At 41.9% G+C, this 18192-nt stretch overlaps 5 protein-coding genes across 5 annotated transcripts; 3 read left to right on the forward strand and 2 right to left on the reverse strand.

Annotated features, from left to right (window-relative positions):
• Positions 1-112: 112 nt before the first annotated feature.
• Positions 113-2222, forward strand: LOC110844894 (keratin, type I cytoskeletal 9). Its single transcript, XM_022091221.2, has 7 exons — positions 113-236; positions 311-346; positions 430-462; positions 533-1038; positions 1102-1444; positions 1545-1567; positions 1636-2222. Exons 1-7 carry the CDS (start codon positions 191-193, stop codon positions 2089-2091), a joined length of 1443 nt encoding a protein of 480 aa, XP_021946913.1. The 5' UTR covers positions 113-190; the 3' UTR covers positions 2092-2222.
• A 463-nt stretch (positions 2223-2685) lies between these two features.
• LOC118434357 lies at positions 2686-5347 on the forward strand. The gene is made up of 5 exons (XM_035847659.1): positions 2686-2695; positions 3246-3737; positions 3825-4231; positions 4313-4600; positions 4699-5347. The coding sequence occupies exons 1-5, from the start codon at positions 2686-2688 to the stop codon at positions 5344-5346; spliced, it is 1845 nt and encodes a 614-aa protein (XP_035703552.1). The 3' UTR covers position 5347.
• A 1608-nt stretch (positions 5348-6955) lies between these two features.
• Positions 6956-8020, forward strand: LOC118434572. The gene is made up of 6 exons (XM_035848370.1): positions 6956-7093; positions 7166-7207; positions 7270-7360; positions 7471-7611; positions 7695-7775; positions 7848-8020. Exons 1-6 carry the CDS (start codon positions 7049-7051, stop codon positions 7922-7924), a joined length of 477 nt encoding a protein of 158 aa, XP_035704263.1. The 5' UTR covers positions 6956-7048; the 3' UTR covers positions 7925-8020.
• A 172-nt stretch (positions 8021-8192) lies between these two features.
• Positions 8193-10194, reverse strand: LOC118434358. Its single transcript, XM_035847661.1, has 5 exons — positions 9307-10194; positions 8897-9215; positions 8693-8809; positions 8547-8627; positions 8193-8413 (listed from the first exon to the last, which is right to left on the reverse strand). The coding sequence occupies exons 1-5, from the start codon at positions 10192-10194 to the stop codon at positions 8193-8195; spliced, it is 1626 nt and encodes a 541-aa protein (XP_035703554.1).
• A 3678-nt stretch (positions 10195-13872) lies between these two features.
• Positions 13873-18024, reverse strand: LOC118434335. The gene is made up of 11 exons (XM_035847592.1): positions 17834-18024; positions 17111-17695; positions 16566-17039; positions 16360-16494; positions 16152-16292; positions 15738-16090; positions 15418-15650; positions 15260-15333; positions 14635-15159; positions 14306-14557; positions 13873-14094 (listed from the first exon to the last, which is right to left on the reverse strand). Exons 1-11 carry the CDS (start codon positions 17846-17848, stop codon positions 13987-13989), a joined length of 2895 nt encoding a protein of 964 aa, XP_035703485.1. The 5' UTR covers positions 17849-18024; the 3' UTR covers positions 13873-13986.
• Between the last annotated feature and the right edge of the window lie 168 nt (positions 18025-18192).

The following is an 18192-nucleotide window of genomic DNA, read 5'->3' on the forward strand; positions in this document are numbered from 1 at the left end:
TGTCCACGTTGTCACCCGGAAGGCGAAATGCAACGGCGTATAATGACATTTAAACCCGGAATTAGCCCCGATTGGTCACCACTAGTAAAAATTTCCAAGTATAATTCCCATTGTTCGCAACCTCAAGCCCAAGCGAGGTAAGTAGGGCAGGGCGTCATTCTCATTTCACCTTTGACAGGACAGCAAAGCCATGAGGGTGCTATCCGTCGCTACCGTTTCTCTCGCCCTACTGGCAGGTAAGCTCACAATATGTTTCCCACACACCCACCAAATTACGTTGCTGAACTGAATTTTCATGCACAAATTTTAGTCGTGACTGCAAAACCCACCGCGGAAGCTGATCCAGGTATGTCCAACGCCACGTCCACTATTGATCATGCATAATAAGCCATATGTGGATTAACTATTGCTGGAACTTTATTGTCACAGGGTTCAGGTCCAAGCGTAACACTGGAGCCATTGGTAAGCACTTTTCTCTGAACGATACAAATATCTCGAGTGATAACATATGGAGAAAACGCCTTGGTTTCAGCCCAAGCGCATGCACGAGGTGTTCGAGATACTGGATCTTCCTCACAATGGAGTGACCTTCAAACACAGCAGACCTTCATGAAGAAGGAGGAGCACACCATCCAAACCATCCAGTCCAAGGTCGTCCAACGTTTCCAGGGTCAAAGTGCACAATGGTCTCAACAATCCTCAGAGACTCAACAGTTGTCGGAACAAATCTCGAAAAATGTCCAAATGCAGAGTAGCAGCAGCAGTAGCAGTAGCAGCAGTTCATCTTCTGCACAGAAATACCAGTCACAATTCAATTCTGAAAGACAAGAGTTCCAAAAGGCGGAACAAATCTATAAATCGGAACAGTCGTCCATCACCTCCAAAATTCAGACCCTGCAGACAGAGTTGTCCGAACTGGAACAGAGGAATGAGCAAACCATTTCTCAACGGTCCACAATGTCCGAGGAGCAATTCCAACAATACCAAACTGAATTCAAAAACAGACAAGAGCAAATCAACGGAGAACTCAACGGCTTGGTATGACCCACTTTCACACGCGTTGGTCGAGCAAGTAATTTCACTGCATTTCTCTCCATACAGCTCGGTAAAGCCAAGAAGGACGAACAGGCCAACAACTTCTTACAGGAGAAGCAGGACCAATGGCAAAATGGATGGGCAGCTAACCCAGTGGTCGGAAACCCAGCCGCTGCTGGAGGACCTAACAATGGGGGAGGAATTGGTGGAAGTGGCGCAGGAGGAGGCGCGGGAGGAGGAGGAGCTGGTGGTGGTGCTGGTGGTGGTGCTGCTGCTGGTGGTGGTGGTGGTGGCGCTGCTGGTGGCGCTGCGGGTGGCGCTGGGATGTCCATGTCTGGAGTATCCTTGGACCCCGCAACTTGGGAAAAGACTCACGACCAAGCATGGGGCAACTTTGAAAATTTCATGGGTTAGCTAAAAAATTGAAATATCAAAATTTTTTTCTCTCTCTCTGCTTGTATTTGTCAAATTTGTTCTTATAAGCATTATCTGAATTTGTGGAAAATTAGGTAAATGGCAGAATTGGACTAACGTAAGTGGATTTAATTCTTCAGCTTTTTACATGGAACCACTAATTGCCTAATTAACTCTTAACTGTAGGATCCTAATGCTGGAAACTACAAGTTGGCCAACAAGCAATTTGGTGCTTTCGACAATGGAGAGTTCAACGTGGAGAAGCAGAGCGCAGAGTTCTTTGGACCTGACCACGTCAGAAACGACTGGAAGTTTGGAAACTACACGACGAATGCTGGATTCGGAGCAATTGGTCCCTACGGAAATGGTGGTGGTGGTGACGGTGGGGCAGGAGGCGGTGGGGGCGGCGGCGGTGGTGGTGGGGACGGAGGAGCTGGTGGTGCTGGGGGTGGTGCCGGTGGAGCCTCTGGAGGAAGTTACAGTCGTGGGGATGCCTTCTGGGATGGCATGGCTGAGATGTGGCGCAAGGAGGTTGGGGAGTTTTTCGACTCCATGTTGCTTCACTTCAAGCAGAGCAGGTCCAAGATCCTTGCGGGTGGGATCAAATATGAGTCCGGAATCGATGTCAACGCCCGACTCTAATCATCAAAGTCATCATCTTTCTTCACTCTCACAGCACTATTATTATTGGCTTTCGAACTATATCAATTTTATAATATTGGCCCGCACATTTACCTTACATCTCGTCAATAAAATATATACAAAGTTGGTCTTATAAATCTGATTGCAATTTATTACAAGTAAAGTAAAAATCACGGGTTTAAACTGGCTTCACAACCAAACTCTACATCTTGTAAGCTAAACTGGAATATTGAGCGTATGGTCCTTTGCTACTGCTTTTTCCTCCTCTTCCTCAGAATATGCATGCAAAGCTGTCAAATATGCAAAGCAGTTATTTCGATAATAAATACGCAGATGATCAGTGTTTTAATTAAAATATGTAATATGCAAGTCACACCTTGAATCCTCGTGGCCGAGACGTAGTTTAGTATGTTATCCGGGTCGTAGTGAAACTGGTCCCGTCCAACAAATGATTTTCTTCTTTGCTTTGGATTTGTGGGTAGCGTTGTTGGTTCGGCGTAGTGATAAAGTCGGAGTCGTTTTCGGTTTTTGGGACCTGGCGGAGGCGTGGGTGGCGAAGGAGGTCGTGTTGGTCGAGGGAAAAAAGCGCTAAGAATGAGGTCCAGTATTTGAGGTACAAAGAGACAGAAAATGATTGATCCAAAAAGAAGGATCGCCAACGTTGGAGATGGACCTGAAACATAAATTCATAAACATTTTTAATTTTAATTTTTAACGTCCTCCAACAACCAAATTCGAAACACGGGTTCATTGTTCAACACAACATGCTTAAAAATACACCGACGCCGCATTCCTCACTCTACTTTCTTATCTACTGATAACGAAAGCTTGGCGTCCCTTTGTCATCGAGGGAGCAAAATGAAGAAGTTCTCACACAACTCGTCTGCACTGTCAGCGAGTTTCACGTGTTTTTCTTCCTCTCTCCTCCACATTTTCCAAACTTTCCACCTCCTTCCATCCTTTACCTCTTTGTTTAAGTCCTTGTCAGGGCGCAAAGATGGCCCCAAAAAGAAGAACCTCCCGGAGAACAACTCGGAACCGCCCTCTTGACACTGACCACCCCCAAATGGAAAACACGAGTGATGTTGACGACTCGGATTTGTCCCCTGATACTATTTACTATTATTAATTATCTTGAATTTATTGTTTTTTAGGTTGTAGGAGTTTGAGGAAGCGAAAGAAGGTGTTGTACAAGTATGACGACTCGGAATCTGCCTCCGATACCGACCACTCCCCTATGGAAAGCACGAATGAAGGTGACGATTCGGATTCTGACCACGGACAAGCCCACCCCCACTCCAATCACATGAATGATGATGAAGACTCGGCCCATTCCAATGACACCGACCACTCAAATTCTGAGACGGAGCCCACCTCTGACCCCGAACACCAATCTGCGGGTCAAGTGGATGACGACCAACTCTCCCCTCGTTCCACACAACACTCTGCGGACGAAGAGGAGGAATATATTTTTGACGCACCCCCATCTCCACCACCACCACCACCGCGACTCATGTTGACGTACGGAGATCGCGTCACAGAGTACGCCGTTCCACCTCCCCCACCGTTTGAAGATGCGACAACTGCCACCTTTGACCTCTTCATCCAGTATGGGAACGGAGCACAAGTCAGAGTGCATCCAATGGGTAATTAAAGTCGGATTGTTTATTATGATGATAATAAGTGGCCCAACAAATATAGATTATGTTGAATGAGTGACTTATGTTTTTTAGCTAATCTATCACCACCACCACCCTCATTATTTCCTGTTCCTCCACCACCCCCACCAGCAGAAATTGAATTGTGGCGTCCACCCAAGGGGACGCTAAAGTGCATCTTCGATGCTATCAAGGCTCACCTGAGATGGGGGGACAATCCAGGAGAGACGGATGCAAACTTGGGAGAAAGTGAGGAGTTCGTGGAACTGATGGAGTCTCTTCCGGTTCGTGGCACCCACACTTTGGGAATTGGAACTCCCCGCACCACCCCCATTCGAAACGGGGACAACAACAACATTTGGATTAAATGGCAGGGTGACGAGGTGAAAGCCATTATGTACAGAGTTCAAACAGAGCCCTCATTCAGTTGGCAAGCATCAGAAAAAATGTGCACTGTTCCTAACTGCTGGTTGAACTCTAGGGTAATTCGTTTTTCACACATTCTTCCTATTTAGTTCCCTTGTACATGTTATTATCGTGATCATACATATTATATTTCACAGGATAGAGTGGTAGGATACTGCCGTCTAGATTCGTCCAAATTCCGTGAGGTCTTGCTGTTGAGGGACACCACCAATCTGCAACCCAACATCATCGTCCTCCATCCAATCTTACGCATGACTCCACACGATGAAGACACCATCAATAAGATACTCCGAGGTACCCCTATAAGTGAGAGCTTCACAACCATTACCAAGTACATTACTACACGTCCCAACTGCCGGTTTGTGACGGATATGCGACAGGGTTTTGCCACAACCCTCTCGTTGGGGAAATTCAACACTTTAACTGTAAATAACCATTTCTTCGTCTGTTATGTTTCGATTTTATAATAATTAGTAAAATGAATAATAATAATGAATGATTAATAAACTTCTGTTTCGAATAGGTTGCAACGTGCATCATGACCTTTTTCCACAACAATGCTTTCCCCAATTCCACTCACCCTATGATTCGGCTGAGGATGGGCTGGATTGCCTTCCAAGATGCTGACTGGAAAGAAGTTCGGAAGATTCTTGCCAAGAACAAGTTCAAATTTATTGTGACCCCAGCTACCAACCAACTCACCCCTGATGAAATGTTCCCAGCCCGTATCAAAACGAAGCAAGACCACACTTACCAAGGTGATGATGGAAATGGCGGAGTGAAGGATGGGATAACCACGTCAAAGACACATGTCCACAATTCAGGTGCAAGTAAAGGGAATGCTCTACCCCACATGCCACTTGCACAACATCTTCAGAGCGTCGTGACGCTCTACCAGGACATTCTGGATGACCCCGAGGAGACTGAGACACGCACCAAACACGCAGAATTTATGGGGATTTTGGCCACGTTGATGGGGACAATTTTGGAGCAAGACTTCAAAGGACATCGAATGCGACCCTTGACTGAAAAACTTACCCATTATGATACAGTATTTGACTTCAACGTGTTTGGAAGACTTTTCCAATTTAAAACTGGATGTACAATTGTTGTAAGGAGAGTCGGGAATGGCATCCCAATAATTAATGGACAACCTCAATTTGTTTGGTAGAATGTTGCAATATTACTTATTTTGTTCACTTTTAGTCGTTAATCCCTTTATAATTTGAAACATGAATGAATTACTTGAATTTCGTCTTTATCAATAAATGTGATTATTATGTCATGTTTCAATATGCGAATTATGTTGTTTGCGTTTCTTATGTCATCACCCTCTCTTATACAATATCCCATAAGCATATTTTTAAATCGCATAGAAGAACGCATGATTCATTTCACCTTGGCAATCTGATTAAACACAAATGCCAAATTTATAGTTTGTACGTCTGGATGAGCACAGGAGTACCCCGATCCATATTACAGTAAGGGATAGCAGGGGATAATTTTTATTACTTGGCGAATCTTGGAGAAAGTCTTCCTCGTCGTCCACACTGTTGCGACGATAATAATACGAGTTTTTTCGGTGTAATTTGTCTCGATCCTAAATATTTATTGAAGTGCAAAATTTTAGTTTTTAGTTTGTAGTTTTGTAGTGATGCCAAAAATCTCTGCACAAATCAACGAGCATAGCATACGTACATAATCCGCTGTCCAAACAGTATTCCAACTATTGTTGTGTGTGCATTTGGAGGTGTCATTTGGATCATAACTGGTCCACGTCTAGAATAATGTTAGAAATTTGTTGAAATTATTATTACTATTAAAATTATTATGAAATAAATTTATGTACTTACTTCAACGTAGTAGGGGAAGTAAACCAAGTGTTTGAGTCGTTCCTTAGGACGTTTGTACCTAAACCTCACCATTCTATTCCCGTGCTTGATTCGAGCGTGCAAATGAAAGTTTTGACCAATTTATATAGTTGTAGAGAGATTATGGTAGAGACAAGGTCCTGAATTCAGGACCTTGGGTAGAGAGATTATAGGTATTTGGCACTTTACCGTTCTATACATACATACATGAAGCACCGCACCATAGACACGGTGTCAAATAATTAATGTTGTTGTTCCATAATTCAGTAGCCAGCCCTGAGTATCAAAACAGTAGGGAGAAGGATAACACTGGTCAAGCCAATTTCTAATTCAAATGATCATTGTAGCCCTGAGAATGTCGCATCAATTAAGATGATTGAAAAAATACAGATAGTTTCATGTTTTATTAAAGTAAATTAAAGTTGTAAGGGGTGAGTAATGTTCTGGATTGATTTCCAATTTCAAGTTACTATAATTGAGGTCAATACTGCACTACATTTGCATTCAGGAAAATAAATGTGTCACTGACTAACATGCATGATCTAAATATGCTGACTAATAAAATAATAAATCTGGGACAGGGACATGGAGAAAGGTGACACAGTTTATGTAAAAATGTTTAAATGTGTCAACTTTCTCCATGTCCCTCTCTGTGTCATGTCTCATATATGCACGTATCTATATATGACGGTGAATTTTGTGATGACGAATTTATCATGTAGATATAAATATAAACAAGATTCTTACCGAATCAATGTCACAAATCACGCAAAATCGATCACGAGTAAATTAAATTATGGTTGAACCACTTTTTCATAATTTATGGAGCGTGACGATGTCCACGTTTTACAAAAAATGCCATATATAACAGGAAATGATCGTCATTCTGCTGGGAAATAATATCTCAGTCTCGCAAGACTATCGCAGAAGTTGGACTATCGTCGCAGCTCACGAACGTTTGCTTTTCCGTGAAGGGAAAGCCACTTTCTCCCGTAGCTCAAAATGTCGTATCAAGCTCAAGGAAAGTTGATCGCCATCTTAGAACTGGTGACAATTTTAAGCTCTTATCCTAAGCAATTCTTCACGGATTAACTGCATGGTTGGTAATTTTATTCGTAGATTGTGTGCTCATGCTGTCTCATGGGAGTGGTTGTAGCTGCGGTAGGTACACAAATCTTGGGTGCTCTGTTTTTCAGAAAGTATTATTCTGTCCTTGCAATCAGGTCATGTTTTCCATGAAGAAGGAAGAACTGTCCAAGGATGAACCCAAGCTGGAGAAATACCCAAACCTCCGAGAGTTCGTCGAAAGCTCTTGTAAATAAATATACATTTTGCACAGCCAGTCACCAGAAATTATTCTGATTCTCTGTCGTGTCGATTTTTAAACACAAAGTACTTTGATTATAAAATTCTTGAAAATTTAGCAACGGAGCAGGCCATGACATTTCTCATCCCAGGAGTTTACCTCACAGTGGAACTTATACTGGCTGGCATGCTGTACATTGGTGCGTCCGAGATCAAGCCTGCCTTATTGAAGACCTGGGTGGGATTGACCCTCTTGATGGGTACGCACATATGTCCGAGCAGTTATATACGGTTCCACATTTTATTAAAATTATTAAAATGCATATTCAATTTCTATGCATAGCTGCCGTCGGGGTAGTGTTTGCCGGTTTTGGAATTGTTTCAGCCCAGGATAAATTGGCCCCAATCGCTATCACTGCTTTCGGTAAGATACAGAAAATGCACATGAAATTAAATTTGTTTCAATAACTTACTCTCAATAAACCACGTCCGGCAGGCTATCTCTTCACGGCTTGGTCCATTTTGGTGGGATTCCAATTATCCAAACAAACTAAATCGGAAGGGGAACATTGAGTGAAATCATAACTTTTGAGGTTGAATATTAGGATCCTTCGATGTTTGTCTTGTAATATCAGTTGCAATAATAAAAAAACACAATTTTTACGGAAATTCGTCCTGTACTTTATTTCATTTATCCACGACTTTCGACTGTATACAAACATTTTCATGTGATCTCATATGCTATTAACTACTATTAAGTAATATGCGCATACAAATTTACTAGAGGTAGGTATGATATGGTAGAGGTAGATATGCATCATCTTTTCATCTTTTTTGCCAGCTACTCCGCACTGTTCGTCGTCGTCGGAGGCGCACCCGTGGCGTCGTTCGAACCGTCCGTGACGGGAGTAAGGTCAGATCCAGGTTGCGCCCCTTCAGCAGAAACCTCACCTCGTTCGCCAGCTGCGGCCGCGACGGCTTCTTCGGCCTCTTCCAGCTCAATCTGGTGCTGGATCTGGCGTTTCAACTTTATGATGTTGAGAATGAAGTCGTCCAGTTTTTCTGGTCAACGTACAAATTCAAAGAATCAGACCAGACACAACAAACATATGTCAGCGTGACATATCACGTGATAGAAATACCATGCAGAATGAGCACCATTATATTTAGTTATAATTGATTAATTATTAATTACCGTAGCCAGAAAGTTCCTTCAAGTATTTGAGCGTGTCGTCCAAAACTCCCTTCGACTTTCCAATCCAGACACTTTCATGGTCTGCAACGACAACATTAGTAACAAAATTGTCATCAATCTCAATGCCTCTTTAGAGAAAGTCTTACTCAGATCTTTGGGTGCGTTAAGACGGCGACGAACTTTGTCCAACCAGCGCATTGCGAATTTACGAACAATCTCCCACTTTTTGCGTGTAATCTCCTTCGCCATCTCGATCCTGGCGGCTAAGGTATTGCAATAATGATAACAGTGCATTTTTAAGATTTTGCTAGTTTTAAGGTATTACAAGTACGTATATCAATTCATCTTACGCAGCATAGCCCTGTCATGTTCCACGCGTCGCTGACGTTTGCTAGCGTTTGTCTCATTTTCCACCCGCAAGGCTTCCTCCAACTGACGATTTCGTTCCATTTTCGCCCTTCCAAATTCCAACTTGCTATCCAACCAGTTAATCTTGGCCAGTTCGGTTGTCTTTGCTGCCAAAATAATATTGTTCCTTTTTCTCGTCTCCGCTTGGACATCGACTACAGACGCGTTCTTTAATATTTCCCGTTGAACCATCATCCTCTCGAATCGAAGGCGATAAAGTCTCTCTGCAGTTTTCTTGTCCCGCTGATAACCCATCATGACCTATGAGAGGGTAAATACATGAATAACACCCTCATAAGCTTTCTGCTTAACTACAGTTAAGAAATTAATTTGCATGAAATAAATAACTTACACGGATCAGATTTTCTTGCGCTTTTTGCTCACGAAAGTGCGTCATCTGAGTTTCTATATGTCGTTCTCGATTGTAATGTTTGTGCATCCTATTTTGTCGGGCCTCCCTCTGAAATGCTTTGGCTCTGATTCTCCTAGAATTCAAAAAGGCTTGACGGCCCATCGTGCTGCTCAAGTAATTCTGAATGTTGACCATCTGCTGTCGCTGGTACTTCCAGTCCGAGTCCCGTCGAAATACGGCATCACCAACTTCATCGTTGAACATGGTGCCGAGATAGCCTCGAAACTGGTTAAACTCTCGGTGTGAGCAGAACACCTCGTTCCGCTCGTTGATGAAACCTTGTTTCCCGAGGAAGGATTTGACACCTGGTTGGAACAAGTACGTCCTTACGCTTGGGTCATGGAGCGCATTGTATGGAGTGGTCACAACTCGATCTTGGTTGCGCTGGTCGTACACCGTGTAGAAAGGGTGACACCGGTGAAGAGGTTCTCCCAACTTGCCACGAGCATAGTAAATGTATTTTTCTGGTGCCTTAACATAAGGGATTTTCAACTTCATGTCCATTTCGAACCATGATGGGAGTGCGGTGGGTGGGACGCTTCCTTCAGGACGAGGAATCTGATCCCGAATGAGGTCCAAACGGGTCTTTCTCCGAATCGTGAGCTTATCACAGTGAGGAATCGCCTTCGTATCCAGCGTGCTCCGAATTCCTTTCGTACCACAGAGCTGTTTCATGGCTGGGGTGGTGTGGGGTCGGACGAAGAGCTTCATCCGCTTCATTTCAACGGAGTCGTCGACAGGGGCGAGGTAGCCTTCCTCGTACTCATCGTACTCGTCTTCATCATACAAACCAGTGGCTGAGGGTGCCGTGGACGGAACGACGGCCATTATTCACAGTTTGGAAGTAGATCAGTGGGAGCTGAATTCTTCGTATTGTTTACAAACAAATCTTGTGTAGTACAAAGGGTGATATTGCTTACGGACCTCTCACTTATTATCGTGCCTTGTCGAAAAAAAATTTTACAGGTACTTATGTAAAATAATTTATAATACAAATAATCCCTTTGGTTGCCATATTGATCAGGGTCAAAGTATTCTTTTGGAATTATTTATCTATATTTGACCGTCGTGTTATCTTGATACAAGGCAAAGTTGGATTATTGAACCAAAGCCCAGTCAAGTTACAAGTCATGAACTCCTTGCAGAAAATACGGAAAACTCTCCTGACTGCTCCAGAGTTTGAGGGACGTCACCCAAGCCAAGAGCATACAGGATTTTTTACGCCCAAAAGAGCCAAGAGTGTTCCTAACTTTGCTCTTGACTTGGCTGGCGAGGATGAAAATGGGGGTGTTGTCCCATTGCCCGTAATCAGAGACAGCGATGATGACGGTGGCGACAGAGCGACATGCAAATGTGGTTAAGTCAAGATATTTACTTAAATTTTCATACTTTTTCAATGACTTCAATAAAATGTAAAATAATTTGCTCGTTCTTTATGCAGCTAAGAAGCTACGATCAACGTTTAAGCGGAGACTTCGGATATTCAATGAGGTGTCTGCCACGAACTTAAAAATTGGAACTGGGGCGGAAGCTGGACTGTGGGACAATTGGGGTGTTTATTATTAAATATTTTATATTATAAAGTATTATTTTATAATATTTTATATTATTATTAGGTGTTTATTATTGCTCCAGTCGATTTGGACGATTTGCAAATCTCAACACATCATATTTCTCATTGGCTTCGCTCTTCGTCATTAGTCAGCACAATAACTTTAAAGCATGCACATTTTGACGTGTCGTGAATTATAATGTAGTTTCTCCAACTAAACCAACAGGTCAAGGCTCAATAATGTTCAACCTAATTTATTACATGCGTATGCACGGTGGCGTTGCTTTCCTGGTAGTTCTGGTGTTGGTGTACGTAAGGTAAACGATCATTTTTGGGCATAAAACATTTTTAACCTAACGCTTATCTTGATTGTCTCATTTTTATTGGCATAGTGTCGGCTATCCAATGTACGTCTTTGGTAAGCATTATTTTCTGCCCCAACTAGTACATGATACACAATGTTTTTAAGTTCTAATTAATTTTCATGGGCACTGATATAGAAACAATTATGGGACAGTACAGCGCCAGAAAACCATTGATGATGCTGCGTTTCATGTTGCCAGCTCTTACGGGTACACTTTTCTTACTCCAAATAAAGACATTTCTTAAAATTCCTACTTTGTGCGCACAGGGATTGGCCCAGCGCTGTATTTGCGGACACTTGTGAAGGCTGTGAACGCTCTTGGGACATTTTTATACTGTGCAATTCTGGCGTTTAGCATGTTCTTCTGCAGGAGTGACAACGTTCTCGGTATGGAAAATCTATAACTTTCTTTACCTCTTGCCACGATCGAATATATGGGACGTATTTTTCATAAAGTTTACAGATTTCTTGATGCGGAAGTCAGAAATAAAAAGTTCCATTTATTTTTTCTGAACGTCAGCAGAGCAGAGGGTGGGACCCTTGAACATGATTTGTACCATTGGTGGTATCTCATTATCTTCACAGTTGCATTACTGGTAACCAATTTAATGCGATTTTTATTAACATTGAACACATTCAAGGAATATTGTACGCATGATTTTGCAGATTCTCGTCGGTCAGAACTTGAAACTGCTGGGGCAGGTGGCAATGCTTGTTGTTCGTGTCCTCCTTTTAGCAATGACCGGTTATCTGCTGGTGGGATTATCCAGGATATCTGAAGCCAAAGGCAATTCCGTAGTCTACGGCCCCCTGCTAGAAACACTCCGTCCTTCGTGGATGAAAATATTTAAAGGGAAGGCCTGGATGGACGCCATGATTTTCGTGATACAGTCACTAGAACTGGGGACATTGGTCCAGGTTGGCTCTTTATTCTACTCCAGATATTTGAAATTGATAAGCAAGAGAACGCGCCTCACTTAAAGCATTCGTTCCCTTGCAGCCCTATTTGGCTTCCAAAAACTTTTTTCATTACCGATGCCACAGGTACATTTGCACGTTAATATTTATAAATAAGGACTGGAAGATTCTTTGTATGACTTGTTGAACATGGAGCTACAAAAAAAAATTATTTATAACCAGGGATGGTTTGTACCTTATCCTGTTGGCGATGGCTTGGAATTTCGCCTCCAGCATTGCAGCATTGTCTTGGCTTGGATATGTCGGAGTCAACAAGATTCAGATGAAGAATGCGAATGAGCACCTTTTCGGCCACTATGGCCTCACAATCGTCTTTATGCTGAAGCATCTTCAGGCAAGTTAAAATTATTATCGTCTTCACAATGGTCATGACGTTTCATACTTTCCGAAAAATCTTATAAGTATGTATGATTTTCTTTTGGTGTTAGGCTGAAATGACGGGTCAAGTGCAAGGAGATCTGTTATTCTTTAATGGTTGTTTTTACGCAATTGTTGGTGTTGCAGGTATGTATAAGTTACATGATTAGTACATACATACATACTTTAAATATATGTATGCATGTTTTAGTCTGATTTTTATAGTAAAAATTCAAATTTTTTCCGCAGCATTGTGTGCATTTCTGGTCTACATTATCATAATTGTGGATTGTTCCTATCCTGAAAGTGGTCAGTTGATTTTGAAAGCGCTGATCTTGGTGGTGATTGTGACCTTCTTCGGCACCATCGTCCCAATCCTTGTGATGCAACCTGTCAGAACTAGAAATAATTAAATACGCATTACTATTTCATGTTCTTCTGAAACATTAAAATGATTAAAAAAAATAACTTTAAAATTTCAGGACGGATTGCGATACCTCATTTTCCTCAATTACTACGTGCACAGGGGTTGGAGCCCTTATTTCATACTTGGCTGCTACTTTGGTGCAGTTGCGTTCGGACATGACATGGGAAAATTTATCCACGACTTTCTCAACATTATTCACTTGAAAGGTTACCAGTCCAAGCAGCATTCTTACCATGTTCCAAGAACCCTACGATACTTTGTGCTGGGCTTCCTCGGAGTGAGCATTAAAAAATTACAATGTAAGTAGCCTTAATAATTATTGGGCCTATTCGACAGGTGGGAATGATCTGCTCCATGTTTGGTCGACAATATCCTTATGAGGGTTTCACTGACTGGAGTGGAAGTGGAAAGTACATTGGAGCCCTGATTTCATCGTGTCCTCTGCTAGTTGTGATCACGATTGGGATTTATCAACGAGCCAAGTTAGGGGTCAGTCCAGTATTCAGTTCTGCAATTATTGAATAGTTTTTCATAGCGTCTGAATTTCTACACAATAAAGGGTTTGCATGCACGACCCTTTTGTAACTAAATTCATCTTCATTTCTAATGTATGTTGGTAGAAACCATCACTGAAGCCACATCGGGATTGGTATAAGAACAAACATCATAAAAACGTCTGTTTTGCAGACTTTGCCCACTTTAAAGGAATTCCGGCCCTGAGGGACCCCGACAGGCGACTTGGGGATGGTATGCATATTATCCTCGTTTTATGTACAAACTTGATGGAATTTCAATTGTAATTTATAGGCGACAAGAATGGGGATGATGTTGAATCTGTCCCTTGATTTGTGTGTTTATTGTTACATTTATTTCCTAAAAACGACTCAATGTATCCGCTTAGAAATAACATTCGATTAAAATTATATGATACACAACATTTGGTTAAGAACATAGTACATCTAAACGTGACAAGAACTTCTTGTATTCTTGATCCGTCAATGCCGGAAAGTCGCTCATTGACGCTTTCAACTCGTTCGATGCCAGAACAACCTGCAAATTATTCTTATGGTAAAAATAACTCTACAAGCTGTAGAAATAATAATCTGACCAATTATCCAGCCGTTTGGTCGGCGAACGCGCCACGCGTCATGTGTCCAACACCACAGTGTTAGAATATCACTGTGGAGTAGGACATCTGACCTCGATTCGTGACCTCGTGGCGCGTTCGCTGACCAAACGGTTGGATAATAGCATCATTTACCGTAAATTCATTAAAAACCGAGAAATATATTTCCAAGTCTCGAATATTTGGTAGTGAAATAACTTTCCACGGAGTCTTTTCGTTTTTGACCAAGTCGTAAATCTGGATCCCTTCTTTCAAGGCGACATAGATCACGGAGAGGCGTTTCTTACTAAAGTGAACTCTCAAAGGTTGAGCGTCGCAGTTAATGGTCAACAATACTTTGCGATACTGAAGGGAATACAGTCGACATTTTCCGTCCGTTGACCCAGTCTAAAATATTCAGTATTCGACATCTTTATCACTTCAATGCTTGTTTCATGCTGCAAAGAATAGTAAACAATACTAACCAGGAGGATGTTCAAAGATGAGTTAATGTCCATCGCAGTGATCGACGTATTATATTCGGGTGGATAGTATTTTTGAATAAACAGCTTTTTTGAAACAATTGTGTCGTCTCCGCTTCGTCCTCCTTTCTCTTCGCTTCCAGTGAATCCATCACCTTCACCGTTTGATAAATTTCTATTGATTTTTTCAGATGTCATTTTGTAGTATTCTCGAACTTTAGCTTCGTCCTTTTTATTCTTCAGAAAGCTTGAGCGAATGGCGAAGCCGTTTACGGTCCCACAAATAAAATCCGGAATTGTTGTAGTGGAACCAATATTCTTGTTTGGGTCATTTGTTGGGGTCATGAATGTTGACACGAGTAAAACTTTCTCTGCTAAAGAGTCATTCAGATTGAGGGTAGTTTTGTGACATATATTCAGTCTGGACCAGTACGCCGTGTGTTTTGGGTACTGAGGATTCTCAATTATTTCACTGGAACGAAGTACGGACCAAGATTTAAATATACCGGAACGATCCATGGACAAAATCTATTAGCATTCAATTTTTAGGTTGCCACGATATGTCAAGCATCGTTTCAATGAAGTTTGCATAATTGCGAATATAGAAAGACTGCACTAGAAAACTTACCATTGAAGAGTCCTCTGTTTGTGAAACAACATTGATTCCTACAATTGCCTCCTTATGACTCTGATCCAATAGAGCTACATAAATTCGTAAAACGAAGCAGAATATGTATGCACAAAAATTAAGTGTGTGTCTTGTGAGCCTTTCGAATATTTATTTACCAGTGTCGATAGTTGCAGTTCGAATAGTTTGATCCTGGTAAAGTTTGTGATAGTCTTGATGCTCATCCAAGTCCCAAATCGCTAACCCACCATCTCGACCTCCAGCCACCACCAAGTGACCGTACACAAACAGCGTTATGGCAGTAACTTTGCCCCACATACGTAAAAAGTACTTGGGACAACTTGGTTCTTTCACATTCCAAATGGTTATCACACTTTTTGCATCACTTTTCCTGCATGAAATTAGATGTGCAATTTATTCATAGGACAACGGGGTGGCCAACTCATGCATACATTTTTATTTTTATCAACCTAATTACCTACGGGACTTTTCAACCGGATAAAAATTGGCACACGCCACAAAATCACCAGAACATGTGAGACATGCCATTTCCAAGCTGTTGAAAACCGCTAAACCCCGGCTCAGCTTGGCCTCCGAACGGGATCCTACAGCTTGACCATCGGAAAGGGCTAAACGCTTTTGTGATTCTAAAACGTACAACACTTTGCGACTCGCTCTTGAGATAAATTTTGAAATTCTACTCCAACTCGTCCCCACTTCGTACTCCCACTGCACTTGTTGTAAGCTGGGCTTGCTCCAAGTTTGGTCCCCCTTTTTCTCCTCGTATTGAACATTTGCTATGCCAGGTTCTCCACCAACGCCCAATGATTCCTGCATAATATAAATGAGTAAATGTAGCGTCATCTCAAGATATTTGTAAAATGAAGCATACCTCACGAAGAATATGGATATCAGACTGCTGAGCTTGATCAGTTGACCACGCTGGAGGTTTTTGTGTCCATTTGTGCCAAGATAGAGCACGATCCGTCTGACCAGAAAAGTTTGTTTGAAGTTTTTCTGTTTGCACTGATTTCTAAACGTTGACGTCACAATATCAATTGCCATTGCAAAAGAAATATAAAAAAGTGATATTGCATTACGTGATGGCTAAGTGTTCCAAATACGGAAAATGCATACTGCTCGGGCGAGTTTTCTAAATGGAATAACGTCACCGAATTGATTTTATGGAGCACTATCAGTTGTTGCAGTTTCTGTGATCGCGTCAGTTTATTTTCCTGTGAAATAAATCAACCATATTTATGCACAAATTTACTCAATTAATTGCAAGAAATCATTAAATGTGAACCTTTCCTTTTTCTGCTTTAGCACTTTCAAAATCAAATGTACGACGACGTGGACCTGCTGGATCAGCAATGCTATTCGAATGTGTTGGAAAATTTGGTGGAGATGTAGTAGAGATATTCTCTGAACGGTTGTATGAAACTTGTTGTTGTGTCGATTTGGTTTCCTCTCCAGCTTCTGCAAGTTTTCTGACACCCGAAGCACCGCCCGTGTTTCGAAAAAATCCTGGTTGGTTTGTCGGTAGAGAAGCTATTGAATAGTGCTGATCAATTAATGCTTCGTCGTCTTCAGACGATTCCACCAAGAAGTCTGGACCACGTTGTCCCTCCAGTTCACTCACGTCGTCCTGGTCATCCATCTCTGCAGCATATTTTTGTTTAGATACATCTGGGCCTTCTGCATCTCTTGTGGTAGATTGGGCATCATTAGTGTCGTCGTCAGTGCTGGGGTCTTGCTCAAAATCAGACTGATAGTCCTCCTAACGTTACATTAAAAGGCAAATCATTATTGTTGCGCGCTAGTCAGCAATTTTTAATCGTAAATATGTACTTCAAAGTCCTCATCGTAATCTACATCACCCTCAGCTTCCACTTTACTAGGTAATTTGCCTATTTGGGACGGGCTAGACGTTGTTTTAGTTATTTGCGAGAGGGACACGCTGGATTTCTGTATAGCTTGAGGCGTAGTCGTTGCTTTCAGTCGTTGTTGTTGTGGGGCAGTTATATTTTGTCCTAGTCGGGTATTTGGAGACTTTTGAACCGGAATGACTCCGCGTGTAGACTTTGTATTTGAGGGCACGCTGTTGGTTGGTTGTTGTCCTTGTTTTGGTTTGTTCAATTTTTTCGGTACAGTCGTCGTTGTCGCCGTATTCGCCGGTGGGGGTTTGCTCATTGTGGCGTTGATTGGTCCGTACTTCTCTGCGTACGACGCCTTAGATGCGGCAATGATGGACGATGGTTTTCCAGGTTTCCCAACGACACTTTTCGGTTTTGTGGATCCATACGCTTTCTCCAGAGATGATGATGCTTTAGTACTGGCAGTGGCAGTACTAATTTTTCCACGTTCAGGTTCTGCAGGTATTGCTGCTGCATTCTTACTTTTGTTGCCAGACGTACTGGGTATCGATTTCTTGTCCTAAATGGAAAGTTTAAAATGGTCAATCAATACGTGTTAAATTATAAATGGTGCTGAATAGTTTATGAATAATTGTAGCCTTAGTGCAGAATTTGCTGTCCCTTTCCCAGCCAATTATCACGAACATGCAATTCATACCTGTGTTCGGCGCATCTTTTCTATTTCAAATGTTTCAAAAAGGTTGACTATATTTTGAAAAACATCCGATTGATCAAAGGGTTATTTTTAAACTAGAAAATGACACCAGTAAGTTTTCATTGAGTGGAGAAAGTTTCAGAGGTGAAAGTTAGTCAACATGCATGCACCGTAACCATGCAACGTCTGCATAAACATGCGACAGCTCGTTGCCCAAATCCCAATGGCAAGTCAAACTCATAATAGCGTCCAAAGCAAAGCCTTGTGCATGTATTACTGTATCTACTTGATTGAACATATTTTTAAGATTTATGAACTCACGAAACATCCAGAAGAGACAAATAATTCTCAGAGTTAATTAT

Source organism: Folsomia candida, unplaced genomic scaffold (genome assembly GCF_002217175.1).
Source record: "Folsomia candida strain VU population unplaced genomic scaffold, ASM221717v1 Fcan01_Sc002, whole genome shotgun sequence".
In the NCBI taxonomy this organism is placed as follows: domain Eukaryota; kingdom Metazoa; phylum Arthropoda; class Collembola; order Entomobryomorpha; family Isotomidae; genus Folsomia; species Folsomia candida.